The following is a 27423-nucleotide window of genomic DNA, read 5'->3' on the forward strand; positions in this document are numbered from 1 at the left end:
CTATAGGAGCACAAGGCAAGTGAAAAGCTACTAATCACCGCCTTTCTACGTAGACAAACCTCCCATTAAAGAATTTTAGTCTTGGGAATTATTACTTCATCAACTATTCAATTAAGTTTTCACTTAACATTACCTTTAGGCTAAATAACTTACGCCATATCTCAAGTTGCGTTTCCTACAAGTTCCCTTTTTCATATTTTGCTTCAGAAGATTCTTTGGCTTCGACCTCACCCCCCGCGTGCGCCCATGCAGCGAGCGGGCAACTTGTCAACATGTTGCTGGTGCGATGGCCGGGAGCAACATGTTGCCGCCCACACGCAACAACAACGAAGTTGGAAGTTGGCGATCGACGTCGACGATCGCTTTTTTTCTTCGACGTCGGCAGCGGCGGCAAACTGGGAGCGGAATTAAATAATTTTCCGTAAGCGCGTTTAGTCAAGCTCAGTTCAATTGCGGCCAGCTTTGTTGGCGGACGTTTCAGGCGGCACTCACTGTACACTATACACTATAACCACCAAAGGCGAAGTAGTAACGAAAACCGAAATTGGCAACCGAAACATTCTTTATTTTTTTAACTGTGCGAACTGTGCGAGCGGGGAAAAACACCCAAAAAGCAACACTCGGAGTGAGGAACAAAACTCCAAAAGAAAATACAAAAACGCCGTGTGCAGTAAACAATTGCAGTGACCGAAAAACCTTAAAATACCAACAACAACAAAAACAGAAAAGAAGAAGAAGCCGAAGAAGAAGAACCAGAAGAGCAGCAGCAACAACAACTCGATTAGCGGGATTAGTAAGTCACCAATTTTTAGTTTCTTCAGCTGTTTTTACCAGCTTCCTAAATATGCAGTTATATTTATTCGGCCGCTTGCTAAATCAAAGCAGCAACAACTGTTTTCAATAGCGGGCGCTTTCGGTTTCGGTACACTGAAAACAAAGGCCTAGTGGTGGCCGTTTGTTCGAACCCTAAAAGAGAAAAAACTACTCTAGAATCCTCTTTTAAGGCTTAATGTCTAAAATGTTTTTTAATTGTTTTTAATATCAAGCCAATTGGAAAGGCAAAATGTGTTCAAATTCATAATTAGCTAAGTATATATACATATACGCATATTTGTATTTATTTTTGGGTGAACTTGTATTAAATATGCCAAGACTTTTCTCTCAGTGTAGGTTTTGAGTTTCTGTTCGGTATCTGACGTTTCTGGTTTTTGAGGTTTCTCGGCACGTTTTTCGGCGCCGTTGTTTTGAGTGCGTCTCAAAAAGGGCTGGACAAAACAAAAAGTGCGGAGCAAAACAAAAGCGCTGGACAAATTGTCCATTCGTAAAACTGTATTTAACACAACCACAAAAGTTGCAGATTTATGTAGTTTAAAGCCAAATGGGCAGCACAAAAGGGGGAGAGGGGGCGAGAGCAACAACGGCAACAACAGCAACAACAGCAACAAGCGATGAAAGTGAAAACGCGTAGGAAAAAAGCAAACAAAAGGAAGTGTAAATACCCTAAATTATAATAAATTGCTTGGAAATCCTACACAAATATGTTCAGCACTTGCAGTAAAAACTAAAAACATTTCAATTGGAAACATTTATAAAAGCTATGAACCACAGATAAATTGCTCGTTGTGGCTAGAGCCTGAAACAGTTAGGCTCATTTTGATAGTTGAGCAATTAAAATTGCTCTACTTTTCTCACTGAAAAACACCCAAATTTGAGGTATATTTGTTAATAGACTATCAGCTATTTAAGCCAAAGGCGGGGCGCGTTACTAACGCGTGAGATCTTTAATGTGCATAGCCAAGTAATTATCACGTGTGAGTGTTATACGGACATTTTCCCTGGAGGGTGTCCGTCATGGTTTTTTTCCGGCCATCGCATCTAAAGTTTAAAAGTTGCAACACTCGACGTGAGAGATTTTTAACAATTAGCCATGTGAACCGCGAGGGGCGAAGAATCAACTGCAGGTGTGTAAGCACCTCAGATGCACTTCGATATCTTGTGGATGTATCTCTGAGAACGTGATGGAAACTACGCAATACAGCTGGCGTATTTTACTTATTAAATTAAATATTAGTTCAAGGAGTGTAAAAAGTTGATGCCGACTTAGAAGTCTGCTTGAAATGTTGACCCACATGGAAGTAGTCTTGTTCTATTTTTGAGTTGCGAGGCAAAGCGTTAAGGGTTTGAAGCCGTTTTACCGGCAAAAGGGAAAGCAGAAATGCATTATTTATTTGTGATAAATTTAATTGACTAAACGTTTAAGGCATTCCTACTGCCGCAGTTCGACTGATCACGACTAGCTAATCAGATAGTTAGTTTAGCTAGTTATGCGGCATAGAGCCACAAATTAAAGGAATCATTAAAATGCCATTTCCAATCTGTCAATCACTATGGTCGAGCAGGACAGTAGGAGTAGTAAGCTGGCCAAGAGCTATGATGTACGTAAGTTGGCATTCTGGACTCGTCTTCCGTTTCCTGAGCGTCTAGCGATTATCGATGGCATTACCATAAAATCTTTTAGCATTCCGCCACCAGGGCCCTGAGCGTTATTATCAGACTGGTTATTTATCAAGACTTAATTGCATTGCAAGTTTTTGCACATGTAAGCAGCGACCTTGCTGGCTGCTGGCTGCTGATCGGGCTAAAAGCGAAACTCAGAAGCAACAAAAGCAACAAGTAGCCTAGCCGCTTATAGATAAATAAATAAATAAATAAAAAGTGAGCAGCATTTCCTATGGCCATCCGTATGGGTTTATAAATAAAATACGGGTATGCGACAGAATCTACATCTGATTGGGAATATAATTATAGCCAGGTCTGCACCAGTTCTTGCCGACTCATGCTGATCGGTTCTGTACGCTCGGTACGGTCGCCAGTGGAAGTTAAATTTGAAGTTGAAGTTGGAGTTGACTCACAAATCGAAAATCAATATTCAGAAGTATAAACAGGAAAACGCGTGCGTTTTTCAACGCTTCGGTGCCGGCGATCGCGTTTTTGTACATAAGTCGGAGTCGGAGAGCGACTACCGCGGTTTCTAAGTTATTATTTGAAGTTATTAAAACGGAAATGCGGTTATAGTGAAAATAACTTATGGCTTGTAACAGTAAGTCATTCTTATTGCCAAGCGGAAGTAAAAAGTACATTCAGTTTCACACTGCACGCTTTAATAGGACAGAACAATATATACAAATTCTTATAAATAAATTGGCACATCATGCACCATAGTCAAAAGTTAACATCAAAAACCCATTGTGGTTTCATACCATAAAAAAGTCGATTGACTCTGGAAAAAATAATGCCAATTAATATTAAATTAATGTATTAATGAGCTGGAATGCAGTTAAAGAGCGCAGAAAAAGGTAAATCAAATCAAATTGACATTTATATTGTACAACGCCAAGAAAAAAGGAAATACATACATACATGAATTAAATAAAAAAAAAACAGTGAATGCATTTATGAGATGGATTGCAGCAAAAGTACCGAGATATGAAATGTTGCATAAACTGCACTAAAGACCCGGCAAAACGCGTGCGATTTTAAACGCTTGGACACACGCGATTTAATCAGCTGCGGAACATAAAGGGCGTTTGGGGAGGGGGGATAGGTACTGAAAGATTCCATGTACAATTTAAGTGGGATAATCATCCAAGCAAAATGCATTACACAAACCCATTTAAAGGGCGAGGGGATCACGCTGGCGATCAGTCCACTAACCAGTTTCGCCTTATTTATATTTACTTTGATACCACTGTTTTCGTTTCGTTAGCGCGACTTGCTAGTTTTTGCGATTAGTGAAGACTCATGGTCAAGGTCGCGCTGAAATCCGAGTTAGCCAATAGATCGATGATAAACTGCGGCTAGAATCCACTCAAGTGGGCAGTCGTCGTCGTCTGGCGAAGTTTTATGTTTATGCTGATGCTGCCTCTTAGGCACTGCGAGAAAATGTGTTCACTTCGATGCCCTCTCTTGCCTTCTCTGGCGCTGTTCTTCTTTGTAGACAAAATTATAAGTTTATTATATATTTTGTTTGAGCCCAAATGAATTATTTATTATATGCAAACTCGCTTAATTATTGAGATATTCACTTTTAAACAAGAGAGAACGCTATAGTCGAGTTCCCCGACTATTAGATACCCGTTACTCAGCAGCTAAATTTAAAAAACAATAAATATGCCTTCATATTTACGTAACTTTTCGCCGCTCGAATTAGCTTCCGATTACAATTTTGAAATCGGTACCCAGGGAACACCACGTGGAGGCCGTTGAGTTACAACGGGGTCGTTTAAACCAAAATCAATTTTGGGGACCTACGAGTCGACTTGAGTTTTCAAACTTTGAAAAATTTTAAAAACTCCATGTTCCCCAAAAATTTTGTTTGTCCGTAGCATACGGAGGCATAGATATTGTTATTATTAAATTAAATACTTAAAAAATGAATTATTAAATTAAATTAAATTATCAAACTTATTTAAAAATATGACTTATTTTTTAAGGTTTTTTTTGTTTTTACTTAATTTTTTTGTGGGTTTTCCTTGTTTTTGTTTTAAATTAAATTAAATTAGCAGACTTATTTAAAAATATTCATTATTTTTTTAGGTTTTTTTGTGTTTTTTTTTTGTAATTTAATAATAAATACATCTAATAACTAAAAAATTCAAATATTTTTTTTTGGGTTTTTCTTGTTTTTTTTTGGAAATCAAATTAAATTATCAGATTTATTTAATAATATAAATTATTTTTTTTTGATTTTTTTGTTTTTTTTTGTTTTTTTTTGTTTTTGTTTTTTTTTTTATTTAATAATAAATAATTATAATGAAAATAAATACTTATTTAGTTTATATTTAATTAAATAACTACAATACCTAATCAGCCTCCCTAACGCTAACTAATATACCACTGTGGTAACTATATGTGGTCTCAAATGTGCGCGCAGTGGCCCGATTATCGAAAATATTTGAAAACGCCCAATCAATATGCGTATTGCAATTGGTTGTAGACGAATCCAAATCTAGCAAAGAACCAAAACCCTTAACATCTACTAAAAAATCGAAAATTTGCTTGCAGCAGCCAGAGATGGAGTGGAGGCACAAGTTAAAATCTCCTAACACTAAACAATTACTATTTAAAAATGTGTGCTGCTGAAATAACTCCTTAAATTCAGTTTCAAACTTCTTTAACGGATAGGTCGGACTTTTATATAAAACGAGAATCCCTAAAGATCGGTACTTAAAGATAGCAAACTCAAACACTGGAGAGGCTAAATTTGAAATATTTGAAAAAAATCGACCACTTGAGCAAAGACTAACATTCTCAAATAGTTCGTTTCGAATAAAAACGAGAATGCCTCTTTTTGGTCGGGCTCCGCTAGCTACTGACTGGCAATCTAATCTCACTGCTGTGGTAAAGCCAGGAATTTCATATACTTCATTTGAGTATGTTGATGCTTCAACGAAGCACAAAATAGAAGACCTAAGCATTAGCCGATCGGAACAAACATCGCTAATGTGGCAGTGTAAACTTTCCGTATTATGGAAAAAAATATGAAGGTTCGGACTATTGATTAAACAATCGAAATGGGTATTCAGTAGCTTAGTGGAACGCAATTCTCGGAGCTCTGCTTCTGAAGCTGAATCCTGAGCGGATCTTGGGGGGACAAAAGGTCCAATAATGAAGAGACCTGCCGCAGTTGTTGCTCTACTACAGGCTACATACAGCGCAGCTCTCTGCATGCTGGAGTTAGTGTGAACTACCACTTTACTGTACGTAGCGCCTTGACTTTTATGAATAGTTATTGCTTCTGCAGGAACCACTGGAAACTGCTTTCGGTCAATTGTAGTTGCCTGATTAGAATTAATTTGAAAACTTTTTATAATTTTCGAAATCGGCGTCCATGAAGCCTCCTCACAATGTCTGCGCTTGGAACGCGCATTTACTCCTATGCTTTCATCTAAAAATTGTATCCAAAGAAGATCTGGAGTGTTGGACGTACTGAAGCCTATCTCCCTAAGGACACCAGTGGCTCCGTTTACGAGACCATCTGATGTGTCTACATTGACCGTCATCATATATTTGGCAGTGGTTTTTAAAGTCAGAGAGGTACACAATCCTTGTGTCTCAGATGTTTTTAGGGACCTAGCTTGTTCCAGACATCTGTTCCTCTGCTCTAAGCTTATTTGAGCGGACTTAACTGAGTCTATAGCTTCCGAGAGAAATTGAGCAGTGGGAATCGAGTTAAGCTTCTCCCTATTGTACCGATCTGTGTCCTGATTACTTGTAAAAAGGTGAATTGAGTCATTTGGAATTTGACTTTCATCGGAAATTCTAGATCTAAGCAAGCTAACATCATCAGACGTCATTTGGCCGGATGCCATGTTATTGAGTGCAATAGCAAACGGTTGGTCATCTCGCTGTCGCATTATTTCTGTGAGTTCAAAAAACCTAAAAGGACTCCACAGATACGATCCAAATATAGCACTGTATGGATCATGCGCCGGGGGCTGAAAAATCCAGCGATCACATACGGGCCGCAACTGTCTAAGATCGCCGAACACGATAACCGAAATACCTCCGAAAGGAGTTTCAACATTAGAAAATATTTGCTTTAGGCGAGAGTCTAAATTAGAAAACATTGTTGCACCGACCATAGAAATTTCGTCTATTATAAGAATTTTAAGATCAAGAAATCTTGAACGAAGGGTATTCAACAAATCAGGACTTAAACTTCTAAATGCGGACCCAGCCTGATTTACAGGGAGAGAGAACATGGAATGAAGAGTGGATCCTCCGATTCCGAAAGCAGCTTTGCCTGTGGGAGCACACAGTAAAATTTTTACCGAAGTTGGGTCGCATCCTACTCTACCATTATACTCCTTGGATAGGGACTGAAATAACGTTGATATTAATCTACTTTTGCCGACACCTGCTCCGCCACCTACGAACTCATAAAAGGTTCGATTTGTCCTTGCATTATGCAAGACATGAGTAAGGAAAGTTTTTTGCTCCAAATTTAGTGATCTAACTAAATTGGCTAAGTTTAAAGGGGATATAAGTGGCGGAAGCTTTATAACCCGGATATTGCTATCCGGATCAACATCTAACAAATTGTTGTTCAAGTTTAAAACATTAATTTGAGAAGATATTTCAGGGATAGCTAATGCCCTAAACTCCTCATGAGGTTCGACCTCCTCTTCTTCATTTTCCTCTATACTATCTGCTTCCATGGCCCTTCTAAGCGCGTCTTCTAAACTATCTATGGCGTTATACTTTTCAAAGTTAGCTTTAATAGCCTCCTCATTCTCCCTATAAAATTCCTCGCAATTTCTTTGAATTAAATCTACCTGTTCGTTTCGCCACGGAGAAAAAAGCATAACTAATGATCTAAAATAGTTAATCCTATCTGTATTAATATTAAATGGCCTATACCTAATAATACTGGCCTTATTTCTTTCCCTAATAAAACCGCTTCCATCTCGGAGCGGAAAATATACATCTCCTAACACTTCATTGCCTTCTTCAGTTTCATCGTCACTATTTGCCCTCTGACGAGTACTTCTACGGCTTTTCGAAAACTCAAAATTTGCTGAAAAATCGGCTAAACACAGGCCTTCATGATAATCTGGTCTTTGTTCGTATCTATCCAGCAATCCTTTCAGAAATATGTCAGTTGAATTCTGAGGCATATTTTGAAGGTCGCGTGTAGGTCTAAGCATACGAACTCGTTGTTCTGGAGGGAAGGTGTTGATATGAACGCACTTATTACTGGCTTCGGACAACGCCATTCCCAGACAACAATACACGGCTTCCTGAGCAGAAATCTCAGTGCCTGATATAAACTTGTGACCGAGATACTGTAGCTTTTGTCGAATGCTTGAATTGCCTCTTCTAATGTCATTGGCTGCTTCTCGCATTAACTTCGAAATACCCCGTTGGGATTTGTTAATATAATTAATAATGTAGCTACAGCAAGCAAAAGGGTCCAAAATTAACTGGATATCCATATTTGCCCTTTGCATAGAAATAATGTGTTTATTATAAGCATTTACTTGAATTTCGGCAAATGTTCTCTTCAGAAAAATCTGTGGTTTTTTCAAACTAGACCTAATAGCATAAATGTAGTCCTCGTAACTGAGGCTCACATGGTTGTGAGAAAGAAAATTTTCAAATATGCTTAAATGGCTAATCATGTCATCTGCATGATTGCGAAGTAGAAAATCTCGAATTTTTTTGAAGTTTTCGTGATGAAGAGAATTTTGAGTTGCTTCGGGAAGTGGATTTAAAATTTCCGTCTGGGGCATTGGAGGGTATGGAATACCGAAACGACAAATAGATTGTCCCCGCACTTTTTTAAGACACGAATGCCCATGCTTATGCTTTTGGTATTCAATATACGGAGCCAAATCTGGGTTTGTAACATCCACAGTTACAAACTGATCAATGAAGGCTATTACAGTACGTATAGACTCTTCATTGTTTAAATCCACTTTTGGGGCATCTTTCAGCCAAAACATGCCGTGAATATGAGGCGAACCTCTCTGTTGAAACTCAACTCGCCAGTAATAGGTAGTAACGAAATTACTTCCAAAGACACCCCCTGGCTTTTTCATAAGTTTTAAAACTTCTCTATATCTATAATCAAAATATCTAGCGCACGTCACTGGGTCTGTTCTTATAAGGCGCGCCTTTTCCCTAAACTGCAAACTTGAAGCTTCTTCTTCACTTATATTAACCCTATCTACATTGCGCTTGAGCAGTACTAGCAGCTCTGGCCACCTAGTTTCAGCGGCCGATAAAGTTATGAAAAAAGTTGGCAGCCCAAATTGGCGAATCATGGCCATGACCTTTTTCTTCTCATCTTCCCAGTGAGCAGGAGACGTGCGAATGTCCCTAAGGATCCTATATCCCTCATCATGACATATGAGGTTGCCCATAAAATCTTCATTTAGGACGTTAGCAGCTGTTATGGCACTGGAGGCACTCCGCTTACGTAAGCAAGTTGAAATATTGTTTCGAATTTTTATTAATTCCAACTTCTTATAATTGAAGAATAACTTATCAGTTCGACAACCTCGTCTATCTACATTTCTAAGTTCTGATCTAACTATAGTTGTGTAACTTTCTGAAGATGGTCTTTTAATGCCAGCATATATGCTAGGGAATGCCAGTTCTTCAGAATCCACATCGAGAATTACGTCGAGAGGCTTTTGGCCCTCACCTGGAGCTATTGTAATTCTCGTCATTCCTACAGTATGTGTCTGGTTATTCTCAAGCAAAGTTTCTTGTCCTCCAGGATTTAGTTCTTCGGCTTCTGTATTCTGATCAGAATTACGCGCCTCCGAGTTTTCATCCTCCTGCTGGATGGCTAGTTGTCCCTCTACAAAGGCTACATCAGCTTGAGATGCTACGAATGGAACAGTATCGGATGTGAAGTCAGAGATCCACTGCTCGTTAACTGACACATTGTGCTTTCTATAAAGCTCTGTATTAACTAAATACCTAATAGCGTCAGCAATTTTGGCAGGCCGTATGGTTTCTGCCATGAAATCATGTCCATATTCCATTCTTCGTTTGAGGTGGAGCTGTATTACCTCAGCCTCATTGAAAGCTCGTGGAAGAGACGTCACGATATTGCTTACCGGAATGGGGACATTGACAACTGCTCCTTTAATAGCACTTTGACGCTCGTGACCTATTGATTTAATTATCATAAATGGAAGGCGAGGTGAAATCAATCGTTCTTCCAAGGGAGTTAGACCCCTCAAAGAGTTATGAATTTCTGGGAAATCTAAGCCGTTTGAAATGGCTCCTTTGGGCTTTCGGCCGGCTTTTATGTTGCTATGACAAGTTTTGCAAAACTTGAAAAGATTACCAATAAAAGCAAGATGTCTTGCATTTTGGTATATCTCTTCCCTGAACTCGCAATGTTCTTCCAAATAGGACCTAGAAAGCTTACTTATTTGCTTGGGGAACCACAATCCTTTGCAACAAAAGCAAATCTGATCTGGGCCAAGCTTAACATTCTTATTGAATGTAGCTATGTGAGCTTCTATTTCAATAGGCCTGATTCTAATAGTCCTATTTTCCTGAGCTATATCAAGTCTAATCTCCTGACTTCGAAGTGCATTCCGAAGATTTTCTGCTTCCCTATTAGCACTAAGGCTTCTATACTGACTAACTCTTTGACTTATATTTCTAATTGCATCGATAGTTGCTTGTCGAGCAGCTAATCGTGCGCTTCGTCGAGCAAGTGTATTTCTTGCCTGCTCGACTACCCTGCGATCCCTACCGGCCCTATCCCTAGCTCTGTTAGCCCTATCACGCTCTCTTTCTAATAAGCGTTCCTGTGTATCTCTTGCCAGTGCTCGACGCAGGGTATTTGCTTCTTGCTCACCCGCGCGATACACGATATCCAAGCGCCTTCTTCTATGGTTGGCAGTGTTTTGTTCCTGCTCCATAAACCTAATCTCGCTATCTTGTCGCCTTTCAGAACGACGTCGAGTATCGGCTGCTTGCTCAATTGCGCGAAAAGCAGGATCTAAACGTCTTATAGAACGGCGCCGAGTATTGGCTGCTTGTTCAGCTGCGCCTATAGCAGGATCCAAGCGCCTTTCCCTATGGCCAGCAGTATTTTGAACCTGCTCCACAGCTCGATTCTCGCTATTTTGTCGCCTTTCAGAACGACGTCGAGTATCGGCTGCTTGCTCAATTTCGCGAAAAGCAAGATCCAAACGTCTTATAGAACGGCGCCGAGTATTGGCTGCTTGTTCAGCTGCGCCTAGAGCAGGATCCAAGCGCCTTTCCCTATGGCCAGCAGTATTTTGAACCTGCTCCACAGCTCGATTCTCGCTATTTTGTCGCCTTTCAGAACGACGTCGAGTATCGGCTGCTTGCTCAATTTCGCGAAAAGCAAGATCCAAACGTCTTATAGAACGGCGCCGAGTATTGGCTGCTTGTTCAGCTGCGCCTAGAGCAGGATCCAAGCGCCTTTCTCTATGGCCAGCAGTATTTTGAACCTGCTCCATAGCTCGATTCTCGCTATTTTGTCGCCATTCAGAACGACGTCGAGAATCGGCTGCTTGCTCAATTGCGCGTAGAGCGGGATCCAAACGTCTTTCCCTATGCTCAGCAGTGTTTTGGACCTGCTCGACAGCTCGATTATCGCTGATTCGCCGTCTTATAGAACGGCGCCGAGTATCGGCTGCTTGCTCAACTACGCGAATTGCAGGATCTAGTCGCCTTTGAGAACGAAACTGAGTGTCAGTCGCTTGCTCAATCGCACGAACAGAGCGATTCAAGCGTCTAGACCTTCGAGACACTGTATTGACGCCCTGTTCTGCATTCCTGACTAAGGAATCTTCCCTCCGCCTACGCTGAGATACTGTGTTTGCCACTCTCTCCATCTCTGCATATCCTTCATTTTCCCTATTTATCCTATTTCTCAACAATTGCGTTCTTGCACGTTGAGAAGCAGTGGGTCTATTTAAGCGAGGCATTTCTAGTAATTATATACACGACTTAATAAAGTATTTATAAATATATATATTAAATATTTCGAATTTATTATTTATTGAACCCAGAAACAATACTTAACAGAAAAATAATATTATAAGAATGAGTATTTAAAAAGACTCAAGCTTATAATATTATTTTAAATATCAATATAATTTAATTAATAGTATTAGAAGTATAAGTCTTTATAAAGACTAACACTTGCAGCACTATTAAATAAATACGTATAAATATGTAAAATATGTATGTATAAAAATATATGTAAAAATGTATGTATAAAATATGTATGTATAAAAATATATGTAAAAAATGTATGTATAAAATATGTATGTATAAAAATATATAAATTATTCTTTTAAAAAGTATAATTCTTATATTTATATAAATTTATAGAATTTGTATAATGGATTTAAATTAACTGTGAAAAAAGCGAAATAATATTAAGTTAAGAAAAAGTCTATATAAAGACTTAAGCTTAAATTATTATTATTAGAACCAACCTAACTAAATGAATAGTATTATAAGTGCAAGTCTTTAAAAAGACTTAAACTTTTAGTACTATTAAGATTATATACGCTGAGTACGTATATGAATAAAAATATAAGAGTAAGCTTTTAAAAATGCTTATATTTCTATTAATGGGAAAATTTATAGAATATATTAAGATTAAATGTGAAAAAAATAAATAATAATAAGTTAAGAAGTCTTTAAAAAGACTTAAGTCTTAAATTATTATTATTTCAATATAGTATAATTATATAGTATAATATTATAGTTAGTATTAATAGTATTAAAAGTGCAAGTCTTTAAAAAGACTTAAACTTTTAGTACTATTAAGTTTATATACGCTGAATACGTATATGGATAAAAATATAAGAATAAGCCTTTAAAAAGGCTCAGTTCTTATATTAATATGGGTAGAAAAGCGTGGGCGATATTAGGATGAAGAAAAAACAATACAAATTTGATACTTAGCAATGAGCGCAGCGACGAGACAGCAGCGGGCCAAACGGCAGCGACGTCAATCGAAGCAGCAACAGCACTCACGACCGCGTTGTAATTTAAATTTTACGTTAATTTATGCAACTTTTTATTCAAAAATGTAAACTTTACGTTAAAAATTGAGCTTAACACTTATGGGTTGGCAAGAAAACGTGAGGAGCTTGAAAAATCAATTAAAAATCGCACTTGGCTCTAAATAGATGTTGTAATACAAAAATTTAGTCTTCGACTGACTCCCTTCTTTATTCTTTTCTTTTACTATTTACTTTTTCAAGAAAAGCGCGGGAAAGCACCGTAAGCTAAGAGCGAGTTCTACCATTTAGATTTAACATTCTCTAAGAGCAATGCTCTTATTAAAATTTCATTCTATTTAACACTAGATCAATATATATTGAATTATTGAAGAGTACCTGAGAAAAGCCAAATAGCCATAACATATGATTAATAGCGCCTGCCAGCTCATAAGAAAAACAAACTTTAAGTTTATAGAATTTAACTTTTCTCTTACCAAAAGAAACTAGGAACCAAGAAACATATAATTTACTATAGTAAAATAAGATAAATAAAAGGTCAGAAAGAAAAAATGGCACATATTCATAATATTATGTTTGTTCAAAAACTGAGTTTCTCTCTTTATAAAGAGTGGGCATCAATTTCTATTTTCAAAGTGTCAACAGAGACATCCTTCTCTCTCTAACATTCACCTGCCACGCACTTGAAAAAATCGTGGAAAAGCGCTCTAAGAGAGAGAGAAGCTGAGAGCGAGATTTAACACTAAAATTCTTTTCAGCACTTGTAAAAAACGTGAAAAAGCGCCCTAAGAAAGAGAAGCTAAGAGCGAGATTTAACACTAAAATTCTTTGCAACACTAGATCAATATATATTGAATTATTGAGAAGTGGGAAAGAAAAGCAAAACAACATATGATTTCATTTATTTATTAGAACATTGATCAGCGCAGGATAAATTTTACTCCGATTTACCATTGCTCTGATCGAAATTATATTATAAGATAATATCTAAACATATATTTATGTATGTAAATGACGATTGAAGCATTTATGCAGTTTTGAATTGTAAGCGTCTGCCAGAAAGTCGCTTCACCGATCTATTACGTTATCGACTATCTCTGACGTCATTGAACATGCTACCTGTAATGTGATGGAGTGATTCAGCCAAGTTTTTTCACTCGATTGATATTTACTGCACAGTTTCCTTTTCGTACACATCTCAATAGGGTATTGTCATTTGTGGGCGTTTAAGTGAACTTAACCAAAATATTTTCGGCATATCAATAGAAATTGGCAAAGCAAATTATATAATCCAAACTAATTACTCTACGTATAACGGGTATAATAACTAAATATTTACTTATTTATGGGCATGGCATTTTTGCGGCTTGTGGGCGTTAGAGTGAGCATGGCAAAAAGTAGTTTGGCAAATAGAAATTTACAACAACACATTTTTTTCAAAACTGTGGGCGTGAAAGTATTGGGCGATTTGTGGGCGTAAATTTTTTGCACACCGATAGGAATTTACAAAAGAAACACAAAACTGAACAAATATCATAACATTATTCAAAAGTGTGGGCGTGGCAGTGTCGTTCGGTTTGTGGGCGTTAGAGTGGGCGTGGCAAAAAGTTTTTCTGCAAATCGATAGAAATTCACACGACTAATAATAAAATGAAAAAATATCATAACATTTTTGAAAAGTGTGGGCGTGGCAGTTTCGGCCGGTTTGTGGGCGTTGGAGTGGGCGTGGCAAAAAGTTTTTCTGCAAATCGATAGAAATTCACAAGACTAATAATAAAATGAAAAAATATCATAACATTTTTGAAAAGTGTGGGCGTGGCAGTTTCGGCCGGTTTGTGGGCGTTAGAGTGGGCGTGGCAAAAAGTTTTTCTGCAAATCGATAGAAATTCACAAGACTAATAATAAAATGAAAAAATATCATAACATTTTTGAAAAGTGTGGGCGTGGCAGTTTTGGGCGGTTTGTGGGCGTTAGAGTGGGCGTGGCAACATGAATCGACAAACTTGCGCTGCGTCTATGTCTCTGGAGTGTGCATGCCTAATCTCAACTTTCTAGCTTTAAGAGTTCCTGAGATCTCGACGTTCATACGGACAGACAGACGGACAGACGGACGGACAGACGGACGGACAGACGGACGGACAGACGGACGGACAGACGGACATGGCCAGATCGACTCGGCTATTGATCCTGATCAAGAATATATATACTTTATATGGTCGGAAACGCTTCCTTCTGCCTGTTACATACTTTTCAACGAATCTAGTATACCCTTTTACTCTACGAGTAACGGGTATAAAAATATTTATTTTTAACTAAATATTTTAAATCACTTGTACCTTCTCTATTAAATATTGAAAAGATACGTTGGCAATGTCCAATACATTTCTGTATTTTTCTAGTGTGGCTTGATTACCAGTGGCGCAGGTGGGTCAAGTTCTCACCTGAATTAGTGCGTCTGGCAGTTGAGGACAACTGTGATGTGATGTATATGCAAATGGAATGGAAGTTCACACTTCTAACCAGTTGTGGAGTTACTTGTTAAAAACTAACAGTATATGCAGGAATTCAGACTGGAGGAAATTGTTGCTCAAATTTATAAAGCAGAGTTGGTGCAATGCAGTAGATATGATTAGTTTAAAAGTTCGAAGAACTTCAAGTCGAAACAACTGTCATGTTTCAATTGAGCATTTCGAGTTGAAATTGCCTTATAAAACAAACCTGCTGAAACGCTCATTCTTGCCTTAAATTGCTGTATTCGCTGTATTGTTATAAAACATTTTTACTCTAGTCGTAGTCGTATTCGTAGTCGTTGTGTAGATTCTAAACACATTGGCTTAGAACGAACTTTCGATTAAATGCTGCTGTTAAGTGCTGTCCGGGGTAATTCCAGGAATTCATTTGCATCTTGAGTAACCAAACGTGATCGAAACGAGTTTTGATATAAAAGGGGAGGGGAGGCGGCGTTGGGATGGGATCTCGAAACAGCCACGAAATCCCGTTTCGCAACTGCATCAGATTCGCAGCTTATTTTCGCTTTATTTTAATTAGCCCAAAAGCGGGTATTAGTTTCGGTTTGCAGGTACCTAAAAAGAACGCGAAAACATCTGGCCATTATGGCCAAGGGGGCATAATGCCCATTGCCCATTGCCTCCTCCTGGCCACTGGGGGAACTACGTGCCGGGAGTGTCTAATTGCCAGTGGAATCGCCAATCGCCGGCATTAACACATTTGCATACGACCGACATCTTCCTTGAACTGGACTGGATTGGAGTGGAGTGGCAGGCTTGTGGGAGGCTTTACCTGTTAATTAAAGCCACTGCAATGCATCACTTTTCCTATTCGGAGACTAACGACTACCTTGTAATTATCAGCTTAAATTCCCTACTGCCGCGACGAGCGGGAACGGAGCTGATAAGCCGCTCGCAAATAACCATTTACAACAAGTATATAGTATAGTTGGCCCAGTTCTCCGCCGGCGGGAAACTGGAAACTGGAACGATCGTGAACGGTTCACGCAACATTAGCCGGGGATCAATCAAGCATTAGATAATCCCCGCCGATGATGACATTGGCTCCACTGCAACATTATGCTATAGCCTATAGGCCATTGACTAATCGGCAAATGCAACTGAAAGTGGATCTGGGACTGGAACTAAATCTGGTATTTCACTCGATCTGGTTCCATAAGCTTTGCCAAACGAGTTGCCAGTGGGGCTGGCATTTATTTTGGTTTGGCTAGAAACTAAGCTTCACATATTGTTGCACATATTATGAAACATCTCAGCGTTGTTGTCGCCCCATTTGATTTAAATACAACTTTTTATTTTGATTTCTATTTGTTACTGTTATTATTATAGCCCTTATATTGCTTCTAGAACATAGATCACGGCTGAAATATTATGCAACTTACTGGTGAATATTTGTAGAGTATTAATCTGGGAACTCCATTTAAACAAAATTGCCAATATTGAAAATGATTTGGGACGATTATGGAGGCAAGATTAATAAATAGATTGTTTCTGTTTGTGTTTATCAATATTTGCGAGCAATAATTGGAACATTTAGCATGTTATTGCTAAGAAGAAGCTGTTTTTTATAAGCACGCAAATACTATGTATGTTGTAAGTAATGGCTTCATAAGGAACCAAATTGAAGAAGTGACTCTAAAAGCCATAGCAAGTTTAAGCACTGTGCAAGTCAGTTTATTAGGTACCGCAGAACCCTGGGCCAGATTTTAGTTTCTGTTTATATTTCTAGGCATCTTAATATTCTTTTGTCTCGCCTCTCGAGATTTTCCCACTTTGATTGAAGTCCCAGCCAAAAGTCATAAGTCAGAGTGCTCACAGCACTGAGCTCTATGCATACATGTGTATGTATATATTTATATACAGAATGTATATGTTCAATCGAGACGGAGTTGATTGGCATCTTGGCAAGATCAACGGGTGGCGATCATCAGAAGTCTCGGGCCGAGCTTTGCATACGAAATAGGCGAAAAGAATAAACACTCTTTTATTGCTCGGCTGTACGTCTATTTGATTTGTAACTGGTTTTGCGAAGTTCGGCACTGTCCGGGTCATAAATCTGGCCGCCAATTGCCTGCCGGGTAATGGATGCGGCTCATCTTTCATCCACACTCGGCTCAAATGGACAGCTGGGCGCCATAACACCACTGCGACCTCGGGAACCTTCACCTCGAATACGTCGAGCTCCTCCTGTTTGGGCCATAACTCTTTGGCCGATCTTCCAGTTTTACGAGGGCCTAAACCTTGTGCGAGGCCACATGGCAAACTCTTAAAACCCACGAATAAATCTTATAGGAACTCTAGTGAAGCACCCATTCAATGAATTCTGTATTAGAATGTGTCATTTAAATTGTGGAATAAAGTTACTACATAGTGATGGTGTCGCGCAACCGGAAACCGATTTGAAACAGTTTTTAATCTTATTTTTTGTACCTATTTACTTAATAGTAGTTGATAGAAGTAGTACTGAAACTCACTCGATTAATCTGCGCCTAATAATGTGACAAATGTGATAATCGGACAACGGAAGATATATTTTTAAGACTATTAACACTCCATAAATGTTTTCAAACAAAGGAAATTAGTGTTACCACTTGTGTATACTGGCTGAAAGGCATAGCTGTTTTGCCTGCTTGGCAGTGACTCACAGAGTTCGCTGAATAATTTAATTCAAATAATAAGAGCACGTTTTAAAATAATTGTCAACAAGTGGCGTTAACTGCCACAAGTGCACTACGAGTTCCGAGGGGCTTAGCTCTTCGATTGCCACCGGGAAGCACTTTTGCCGGCAAGGCGAACCACTATCCACTGAATAGCCTGAATTAGCAACGCGGCTAACGGCTCAAAGGCGGCTAACAAAGCAAACAGGGGCTAATTATGCTGGGGAAGCGATATCCGTAGAGATGAGATCTCCGATGATCTGTCTCCGCAATTTACACCCAACTCTCTTCCGTTGCTAAATACGGGCAAAACGTCACGAGAGCTAGTTCGATTAGGCAAGTCGATAATTATTAGGTTGCATATTTTCCACAAATGCAGTGGTGGGAAACGACTTCTAAATGCAAAAAGGCCAAATGTGTAGAAAAATTCACTTTTTCTTAGTTTCTGGCGTACTCCAAACGGTGGGGCCGTTTATCGTCGACCGCATCGTGGGGGATAATTAGATGTTATGTAACCTGTCTGTAAGACCTTATGAGTTCTAAGTGAGCTGACCATTTTGTAAACGCCATGGTCGAGTGCCTCCTCCACTATCCCAATACCAGAGGGGGATTCAGAGATGGAGATGGACTGTGGTCCATCTGTGTAGCGCCTGCTACATTTATGGCTTACAACTTGTTTATGAATCGACTGGTTTCAACGTTTTTTGAAATGTGTTGGCATTTACTTTTGCGTGATGGGCGTTTCTGGGCGTTGAAGTTGGCGGATCCAAAAAATTTGCAAAACTGTTTGCAGCTTGCCTTACAGGCTTGGTTCTTTTAGTTCCTGAGATCTCGAGGTTCATTTGGACAAACATACCGACTGAGACGGATTCAAAAGTATTAAATACTTTACAATTGCAATAGATTGTCGGACTTATAATTACAAGTAACAAATATGAGTTGTGATTATTTAAAAGAAAAGCTTAAATGTGCGTTTAACTAACATTTTTGATTATTAAGGATAAGGATTAAGGAAACAGATGAAACAATGTTTTATTTGTCAGCTTGACATTTCGATTAAAGATATTTGTTTAGGTATATAAGTATATATGTGTTTGGGCCAGATATAAAGAACTATGCTAAAAATTGACAGTCATTTCGATTTTCCCTGTGCAGACGACAAAAATGCCCGAGTGATCAAGCCCAGACAGCGATCGCCAGTGGGACAAGTGACAGGAAACGGAGAAGCCAGCCGTAATGAGGGTGCACCTGAATGGTCGCGAGGTGCGGGAGTTGCTGCGAAAGGATTTGCTGGTGCGATGGCGCCAGAAGGGGCTGAGCCTGATCTTGCTGGCCTGGCCGGTGATGATCTTCATGCTGCTCTACCTGATCCGTCTGAAGTACGGATCGGAGGAGCTGGAGGCCTGCCAGTATCCCACCCGCCTGCTGCCCACCAAGAACCAGATGGTTCCCGCCGCCTTCTCCTACATCTGCAGCATTGAGAACCGCTGCCAGCCGGCGCATCCCTACGAGGAGTACTCCCATTGGAAGGAGGCGCCGTAAGATAGTCCCATAGTTCATGCCCACATCAGCCATTTACTGACCCCCCACTTTCAGACTGCACTCCGTGATCGATGTGGTCAACGCGTTTGTAACCGACGAGCGGCTCCACAAGGCCGTCGTGGAGCTGGCCGAGAAGGCCAACTTTGTGTCGGCCATAACCACATTGATCACCAGTGATCGGCTCGACATCATACGAAGTAAGTGGTATATAATTTCCATATATGTATGTATGTAGTTGGAGTTACTCATAATTCGCGATTGTGATCCCTTATGTCCAGCCATAGCTTGTAACTTGACCTATAGTTCTTGATGTCCAAGGTGCAAGCATATGTTGAAATAGTATAAAATAGTATTTTAATGTAAAAATTAATTTGCAAACCCCTTTACTTGATATCGTGTACAGGTAACATAAGCGAAATAATCTCTCTGGTGCCCGAAATCGAACGACGGATGAACTACAGCTTCGACATTAAGCATCTGTTTTCGAGTATGTTCAAAAGTAAACTGCTGTTGTCCAGATAATCCCAACTGATTCCCCTGCTAGATCGCGAGACCTTCGTGAAGCTGGGCGTTCTTTTGTGTGGTCATCCGTTCCCCAATACCGATACTATACCGCTGGTGAATGAAATCCTGGAATCGGAGGACTTTAGCCAGACCAACGATGCGGAGCTCGATGCAATGCCTAGTGAGTTGAATCCTCCATAGAGGAGGTCCCCTTATCAATTCCCAAAAACTGCAAATTGCCAACATTGCTCTGCCTCCAGACCGTCGTCGTCGTCGATCCGAAGACCTTCCCACGGACTGGAGGCCAAGTGAGCATGACGAAATATTTTTAGATATCAGAAAAGCTCCCTAATCACATTACCTAATATGTATATTCCTAACTCCCATCTTTGCTTGTACTGCTCAAATGATTAGAACTGATCTTTCAAACGCTTTCTTTCAAACACTCATTCCATTTTTAAGAGTGTAGACAGACCTAATACCATAGTTTTTCCCAGTTGCCAGCTGCTTTTGTACTTATAACCATTCCAACCACCAGCTAAATACTGCAAGCGCCTCTACCGGGATGTGACTTCCACGAACCAGGGCAAGCTCACCTGGAACACCATCAAGCCGATTATCCAGGGACGGATCCTATACACCCCTGCCAATGCTGCGGCCGACAGCGTGGTGAAGTTTGTAGGTTTTCTTTGCAATTAACTTCCATGAAGAGCGTAATAATGCAGTATTCATATGACCACAGAGTAACGCCACCTTTGAGGAACTGGACAGGCTGAAGCAACTTAGCCGTGCAGCAGCCACCATTCTCACCAAGCTGCACACGAACGCCACTTTCCAGGAGGCCTTCGACAATCTGCTCAAGTTGGCCAAGTCGCCACTGGTCAAGAGTTTGGTCGGCGATGACTTCGATATTGGGGAAATCGAAAGTGTCTTCCAATACATTCGCACCAACCAGCTGATTTATGATATTCTCACCACCGTGGCGGATCTAATGGATTGCGTTTCGGCCGATCGTTTCGAGGCTGTGGAAAGTGTGGAGGAGCTGCACAAGAGAGCCTACGAACTAAATCAGAACAAGATGTTCTTGGCCGCCCTCAACCTGGAGGACGTGGGTCTCAAGCAAGCGTCCTACCGCCTGCACATGGACACGGACAACACGCAGCCGACGTTTGAGAACCGGAACAGATTCTGGTTCCCCGGACCCGCCGACAGCATGGTCATTGATCTCAAGTATCATCGTGGCTTCGTTCAGCTCAAACAGATGGTCGATCTGGGAATTATTAAGAGCAAGCGGGAGGAGGCGGGCTTTGCGCCGGAGGAGGAAGCGCCTGAAAGTGGGCGTTCCTTAAGTGGTCTATTCAGCATCAAGCAAGTGGACAACGACGCGTCCGACGAGGACGACGATGACTTCGATCTCAGTCTGGAGGGAAGCGGTGCAGAGCAGGCCACTCAAAAGGTATCAGCGTCTGCGAACGATCAGGCGGCAACCACCATTCCGCCTTCATTCAATGATGAAGGCGTTGGGGTAACCACCGAAGACGTTGGGGTCACTACAGAACAGACAGTCGCAGGTGGTGACCCCGATCTCCTTCTGCTCAACAATGAAGATGTGCTGAAGCGCTCGAAACGGCAGGGTCTGTTCGATTTGCTAGGAAGCTTCGGGGGATCTGGGGATGCGAGTAAAAAGAACAAATTCGAAGTGGACAACATGCAGTTCTACACAAAGCAATTTCCCTATCCCGCCTTTCTTAACGATGTGTAAGAGTTAACTGAATCATCAACTGAGTCAGTTATTTGAATATTTGAATGAATTTTTACTTTTTATTTTCGCAGCTTCAAACGTGGCTTGTACTTGGCCCAAGGCGTCCAGGTGGCTTATCTACTTGGCCTGGTGGTATTCGTGGCTCTTTGTGTGAGGGAACGCATCTGGATGCGGGAGAGCCGCAATAGCATGGTGAGAATTCATATCTGTACTTTACAATATTGGATATCAGATATTGTTAAATGTTTATCAAATAACTCTGAAGGGGTTTGGAATAACCCAATGCTAGTAATGCTAAATATTTAGAAGTAAATCTATATTATCTCCGCCCCCTTTAGTTGCTGCGATCAATGGGTCTGAAGGCGCACTCCGAGCTGGTTGCCTGGGCTCTGATGAGTTTCATGGAGCTCTGCGTGATCTTTGCGCTGATCAGCGGGGTGCTGTATAGTGGCGGTATTTTGGGCTTTACCAACTGGTTTTTCATGATGTTCTACTGCCTGAGCTTTGGTCTCTGCCTGATTTCGTTTTGGTGAGTAGTTCTCAGATGGCACCATGTATGGAAGAACTAACTCTTGGCTCCAACTCCCAGTTATATGTGCACCAACTTTTTCAATTCGGCAAACATTGGTGCCGTGGCCTCCGCCCTTTTGTTCTTCATTAGCCTCTGTCCGTTCATCATTGTGCTGATGTTCGATGCCAAACTGAGCGATTTCGAGAACTTCCTGGTGGACCTCTCCTTCACCACGGCCTTTGCCAAGGGCTGGGGTGAGCTGATGCGCATGGAGCTGCAGCAGGAGGGCTTGACAGTGCGCCACCTCATCCAGGCGGGTCCTGCGAGAAGCGAGTGCGCCATGGCGCTGCTCATGTTCCTCCTCGACTTTCTGCTGTATGCGGTCATTGGACTGGCCTACCAGCGCTACAAGAAAAGTGAGTGTTCCACGATGAATTGAATCGTAATTTCTAAATATTATTTTGTCTATTTAACAGACAACTACAGCTTTGTGAAGGTCAGTCGCTCGCAATTGGACGGCAAACTGGGCGCCTCTTTGGTTAATGTTAGCAAACTGTATGGCAGCAAGTGCGCTGTTTCCAACTTAAGCCTCGACTTTGCGCGCAACCAGGTGAGCTGTCTTCTGGGCCGGAATGGCGCTGGAAAGAGCACGCTGATCAAGTTGCTCACCGGACAAATCCGGCAGAGCAGCGGCAAGGTCCTGTTGGCCGGGGAGCACCAAGTGGGTGTCTGCTGGCAGGATAATATCCTGATCCCAACGCTTACGGCTCGGGAGCACCTGCAGCTGTATGCACAGATCAAGATGCCACTAGGTGGCAGTGCTGGTGCCGAGGAGATCCGCTCGGAGGTTGCCCAAACCCTGCAGAGCCTAAACTTTGGCAAGCACGAGTCGTATCCCTCGTGGCAGCTCTCCGGCGGCTACAGACGACGCCTCTGCGTGGCCATAGCCTTCATTGCCTCGCCCAGTGTGGTCATCTTGGATGAACCCTGCAATGGGGTGGATGCCAAGGCCAGAAAGGACATTTGGCAGTTGATTGAGCGACTGCGTCAAGGGAGAGCAGTCATCTTCGCCACCCATTTCCTGGACGAGGCCAAGTACCTCAGTGACTCACTGGTGATAATGCGGAATGTGAGTAGTAAACAAAAATGCAGTCTCCTTCATATTCATATTCTAAATGGGCCTACGTTTTTTTTATTGATTGATTCCACTTCTATTTACCTTTCTAGGGTCGCATTATTGCGCAGCACAGTCGAGACTCCCTGCAACGTTTGTGTACCTCAAACTACAGCATCCGATTGCGTTGCGTCGATGCGAGCGGGGTAACCTTCGTTGTCCAGAAGGCACAGCAGCTTCTTCCCCAGAGTCAGGTGATCCATTCAGGAGCCGCGGATTACCCTCACAGCCTGACCATCAGTGCCAGCTATGCGGAGCATCTAACACCAGGAGCCGTCGAGTTTCTGGAACTGCTGCAGTCCCATGTGGCAGCTGGCAGCATCAGCGATGTGGAGCTCACGAGTAGCTCAAGTCTGGAGCAGGAGTTCGAGCAGTTGAACAAGAGTGGCGAGCCAGTGGGACCCCAACGACCCGCCAGCGATCGGAGTGGAGTGGTTGCAGGCCCTGCCATGATTACGGACGAACCACCAACCGCTTGCAAGCAATTCCGACTGCTCATGGGCAAGCGATTGAGGCATCTGTCCCGCAACTACCGCCTCCTGCTCTATGTCCTCCTGCTGCCTGCTCTCTTCGAACTGTGTGCCATGTGGTTCGTCAGCTATCGACTGGAGGATGACTTCGACACTGTTTTACCCCTGAGCCGCTCGCTCTATCCCCAAACCGTTCAGTTTTTGTCGCAGGAGAGGGCGACCAGCTTCTCCGAGAAACTGTATCCACAGCTAAGGACCTCGTGTGACCATCTGGGTGATTGCAGAGTGTTCAATGATTCTGAACAGGCCTACGATTGGGTCCTGGACTCTTGGGGCGAGTATCGCGAGCGCCGGTATGGCGGCTATGGATTAAACGGGTCAGGTGCTACAGTTTGGTATAATAATAAGGGATATCACTCCATGGTGGCCTGGTTGAACGACCTCAACTCGGAGCTACTGCGCACGACCCTGAACGACTCGGAGTCCAGTATCCTCACTCTGAACGAACCCTGGAAACTGGGCTATGCCGAACTGAGTACCAGCTCGATCCTGCGGCAGGCAGGTGACGGATCCATGGTCTTTATCCTGCTGATAGCTTTCGGTTTGGTGGTGGCCTCCGGATCCGTTTATCTGGTCAACGAGCGTGTCAATGGCGAGAAGCTGCAGCAAAGGTTGTGCGGAGTGAGCGCGGTTACCTACTGGCTGGTGGCCTTCGTCTGGGATTATCTGGTGATGGTCCTGGGTCTGATTGTCTGCCTCGTTGTGATCCTGATGTTCGGAATGCCTGTCTTTGTGGACCGCCAGCAGCTGGTGGGCATCATTGGACTGTCGCTGGCCTTTAGGTGAGTTCTGGATGAGAAGCGGGAACTGCTGAATTACAATGTCAAATATTTCTCAGCTTCGCCTGCGTTCCATCTGTGCATGTGGCCGAGAAGATCTTCAGCGATTCAAGCATTGCCATTGTGTCGATCTTTTGCGCCAACATCATCGTCCCGCTGGTCACCATGGGCATCATCCTGATCCTGGGCGTGGTGGGCGATGGTCCAGCGTGGGATGATTGGCGCCACGCCCTCAACCAGGCCTTCCTGGTCTTTCCACTTCATGCTTTGGGAGACGGCTTCCTGGAGTTGTGCAAGAACTATATGGTGGCCCTGGTATTCAGGCGCTACGACATCGATTCGTATAAGCATCCCTTGGCCAGTGACCTGCTGGGGCGCCACTTTACCGCCCTGCTGTTGGTGGGCGTGGCCGCCCTGATCATCAACGTCCTCATCGAGTGGCATCTGCTGCGGCGCCTGTGGCAGCGGGTGGAGCGACTGCTGGACTGCACCTACCGCCGCGAGCTGGACAAACTGGGTCAGCTGAAGCTGGTCAACATCCAGAGCATCTTCAAGAGCTGCGTGGCCAACGGCGAGGCGGTGCGGGCGGAGAACCTCTGGCTGGCCTACCGCCGCGGACACTATGCGGTGCGTCAGGTGCACTTCAGTGTCCAGCGGGGCGAGTGCTTCGGGTTGCTGGGCAAGAATGGAGCCGGAAAGTCCACCATCTTCAAGCTGCTCACTGGCCAATTGCAGCCCGACGTGGGACAAATTTACTTCGAGCAGGTGAGTCACCTCCCTTGGGATACAATTTCAAATAACAATGTAAGCTTAATGTTCGTTTTGTTTTTCAGCCCGGCATCTCATACTGCCCGCAGAGCAACCCGCTGGACCCGCTGCTGACGACGACCGAGTGCATCCGCTTCTACGGACGTCTGCGCGGCATTCGCGACCTGGATCAGTTCCTGGACCGCGTGCTGGACACGTACGAACTGCGGCCCTACAAGGACGTCCAGGTGAGGAACCTGAGTGGCGGCAACAGGCGCAAGCTCACGGTGGCCGTCACTTGTTGCGGTTGCACGCCCACCGTCCTGATGGACGAACCAACGAGCGACATGGATCCCGTGACCAGGGACATGGTGTATGCCACCATCGAGCAGCTGCTGCTGGCCCGCAGAGCCGTGGTGCTCACCTCTCACTCCGTTTCGGAGATCGAGCACCTGTGCCAAAGGGTGGCCGTGCTCCGGGCGGGCCAGGTCATCGCCAGCGACAGTCCGGAGCGATTGAAATCGGAACATGGTGGTTACTACGCCGTAACCTGCTTCTGCGGCCCCGCCCAACAGGCCATTCTATCAAGGAGCTTGAGCCAACGATTGCCGGGAGCGCGCGACTTGCAGCACTACGCCCACAGCTTGCGGTTCCTCGTCAGGATCCGATCGCCCGGAAACCTGGGCGATGCTCCTCTTCTCTCGGAACTCTTCGCCATCCTTCGCGATGTTTGCGTGGACGTGGCTCGATTTTCGCTGAGTCGCTGCCGTTTCGAGACCGTTTTCGAGCGAATCCTCGACAACTGCGAGGCGAATGGCGCCAACGGCGTGCACAAGGATCAGCAGCAGGATGCTAGGAAGGATCTGCCCAGTAAATCCCCTGCTGTCGGTGGCTCCCTGGAAACCGGGTATATTCATTGTGGCTACGAGGAGACAAGAACTTAAGCGACTCAGCCATTCTCTGATCTTGAAACCAAAAACGACTTAAATTCCATTTTTTTTTAATCAAATAATAGCTTTTAATCGGGACTTATGAGTGTGTTCAAAATTTTAGCTGCATTCACGATTTAAAACTTGTATGAAAACTATTTTAAAGTATTTAAGAAATTATATTGACTATTCACAAAGCTTAGTTTTGTCTGTTATATTCAACTAGACAAATAATTGTTTGGTAAATTTATTTCGGTGTACTTTTTGTTATTATTTTGAGCACAATTCTGAACTTTATTCGTACAATATTGGACATCACTTAAGTGAATTATGCAGACAAAACGTGTTAGAATGTTTCAGAGGTACAGGATTTCCCAGACAAATGTTATTTTTAATAATTCTTAAATGTAGCTGCGTAGATATTTAAAATTGGCAGCTTTGCAATGAGTTTGACACTCACTGTTATTGTGTATGGCTAATAAATTAGTTCTTAAGCTATGAAACATATGCATCTAAATTGATATTCCAATACAATTTTTTTTAATAGTTAGACCAGTTTTATGTGATAAGATGTGATAAGTTGGGGCCTACGTGGCAATAATTTACTTGATTCCAGGTGTTCTGTTTAGCTATTAAGAGTCCCACCCTTGCCCCAAAACATTACTTCCCTAGAGCTTTAATAATTATGTAATATGTACTGTGCGCGTGAAATGTAAGACCAAGCTAGCTATAAAAGAATAGGTATGTGTATATGTCATGGCGGAATCCTCATAGGATCTGTCCGAAGTTTGTATTGCAATTTAAAAACTAATAAAGAGAAATATGTATATAATATGTATATATATATATTTGATATCTGTAATATCTGCTGACTAGTTTGCATCTAAACGGACCGACAGACGAACATGCGTTGGATATATGTACGCTCTTGATCAAAATAATATATATTGTTTTAAGGGTCGAAAATGCTCTAAAATCCAGTACGAGTATACCCTTTCACCTCACGAGTGAGGGGTACTAAAACTGATCTTATCATGCGCATTATGCGGGTGACTAAAATATAATGAAACATTAAGCTCGCTAGGTGCATAATGTGCCCAATTACGGTTAAAGCTGCACACTGCAACTGAATCGGATTATTAGCCCAATGCAATTATTAAATTATCGGAAAATGCGGCAATCGGACGAAATCGGGAAATCGGGAAAGTGCAGAGCCAAATT

At 42.2% G+C, this 27423-nt stretch overlaps 1 protein-coding gene across 2 annotated transcripts; it reads left to right on the top strand.

Annotated features, from left to right (window-relative positions):
• Positions 1-431: 431 nt before the first annotated feature.
• LOC122623287 (ATP-binding cassette sub-family A member 13) lies at positions 432-27064 on the top strand. Of its 2 annotated transcripts, XM_043802349.1 has the most exons (15): positions 432-793; positions 18880-19262; positions 19321-19463; positions 19670-19753; positions 19811-19951; positions 20031-20078; positions 20309-20448; positions 20513-21528; positions 21604-21724; positions 21871-22061; positions 22122-22459; positions 22520-23172; positions 23271-24529; positions 24586-25291; positions 25360-27064. In XM_043802349.1, exons 2-15 carry the CDS (start codon positions 18961-18963, stop codon positions 26215-26217), a joined length of 6000 nt encoding a protein of 1999 aa, XP_043658284.1. In that variant the 5' UTR covers positions 432-793; positions 18880-18960; the 3' UTR covers positions 26218-27064. The 2 variants fall into 2 exon arrangements, with proteins under 2 accessions (XP_043658284.1, XP_043658285.1); XM_043802350.1 differs by lacking the exon at positions 20031-20078.
• Positions 27065-27423: the final 359 nt, after the last annotated feature.

Source organism: Drosophila teissieri, chromosome X, assembly GCF_016746235.2.
Source record: "Drosophila teissieri strain GT53w chromosome X, Prin_Dtei_1.1, whole genome shotgun sequence".
Lineage (NCBI taxonomy): Eukaryota > Metazoa > Arthropoda > Insecta > Diptera > Drosophilidae > Drosophila > Drosophila teissieri.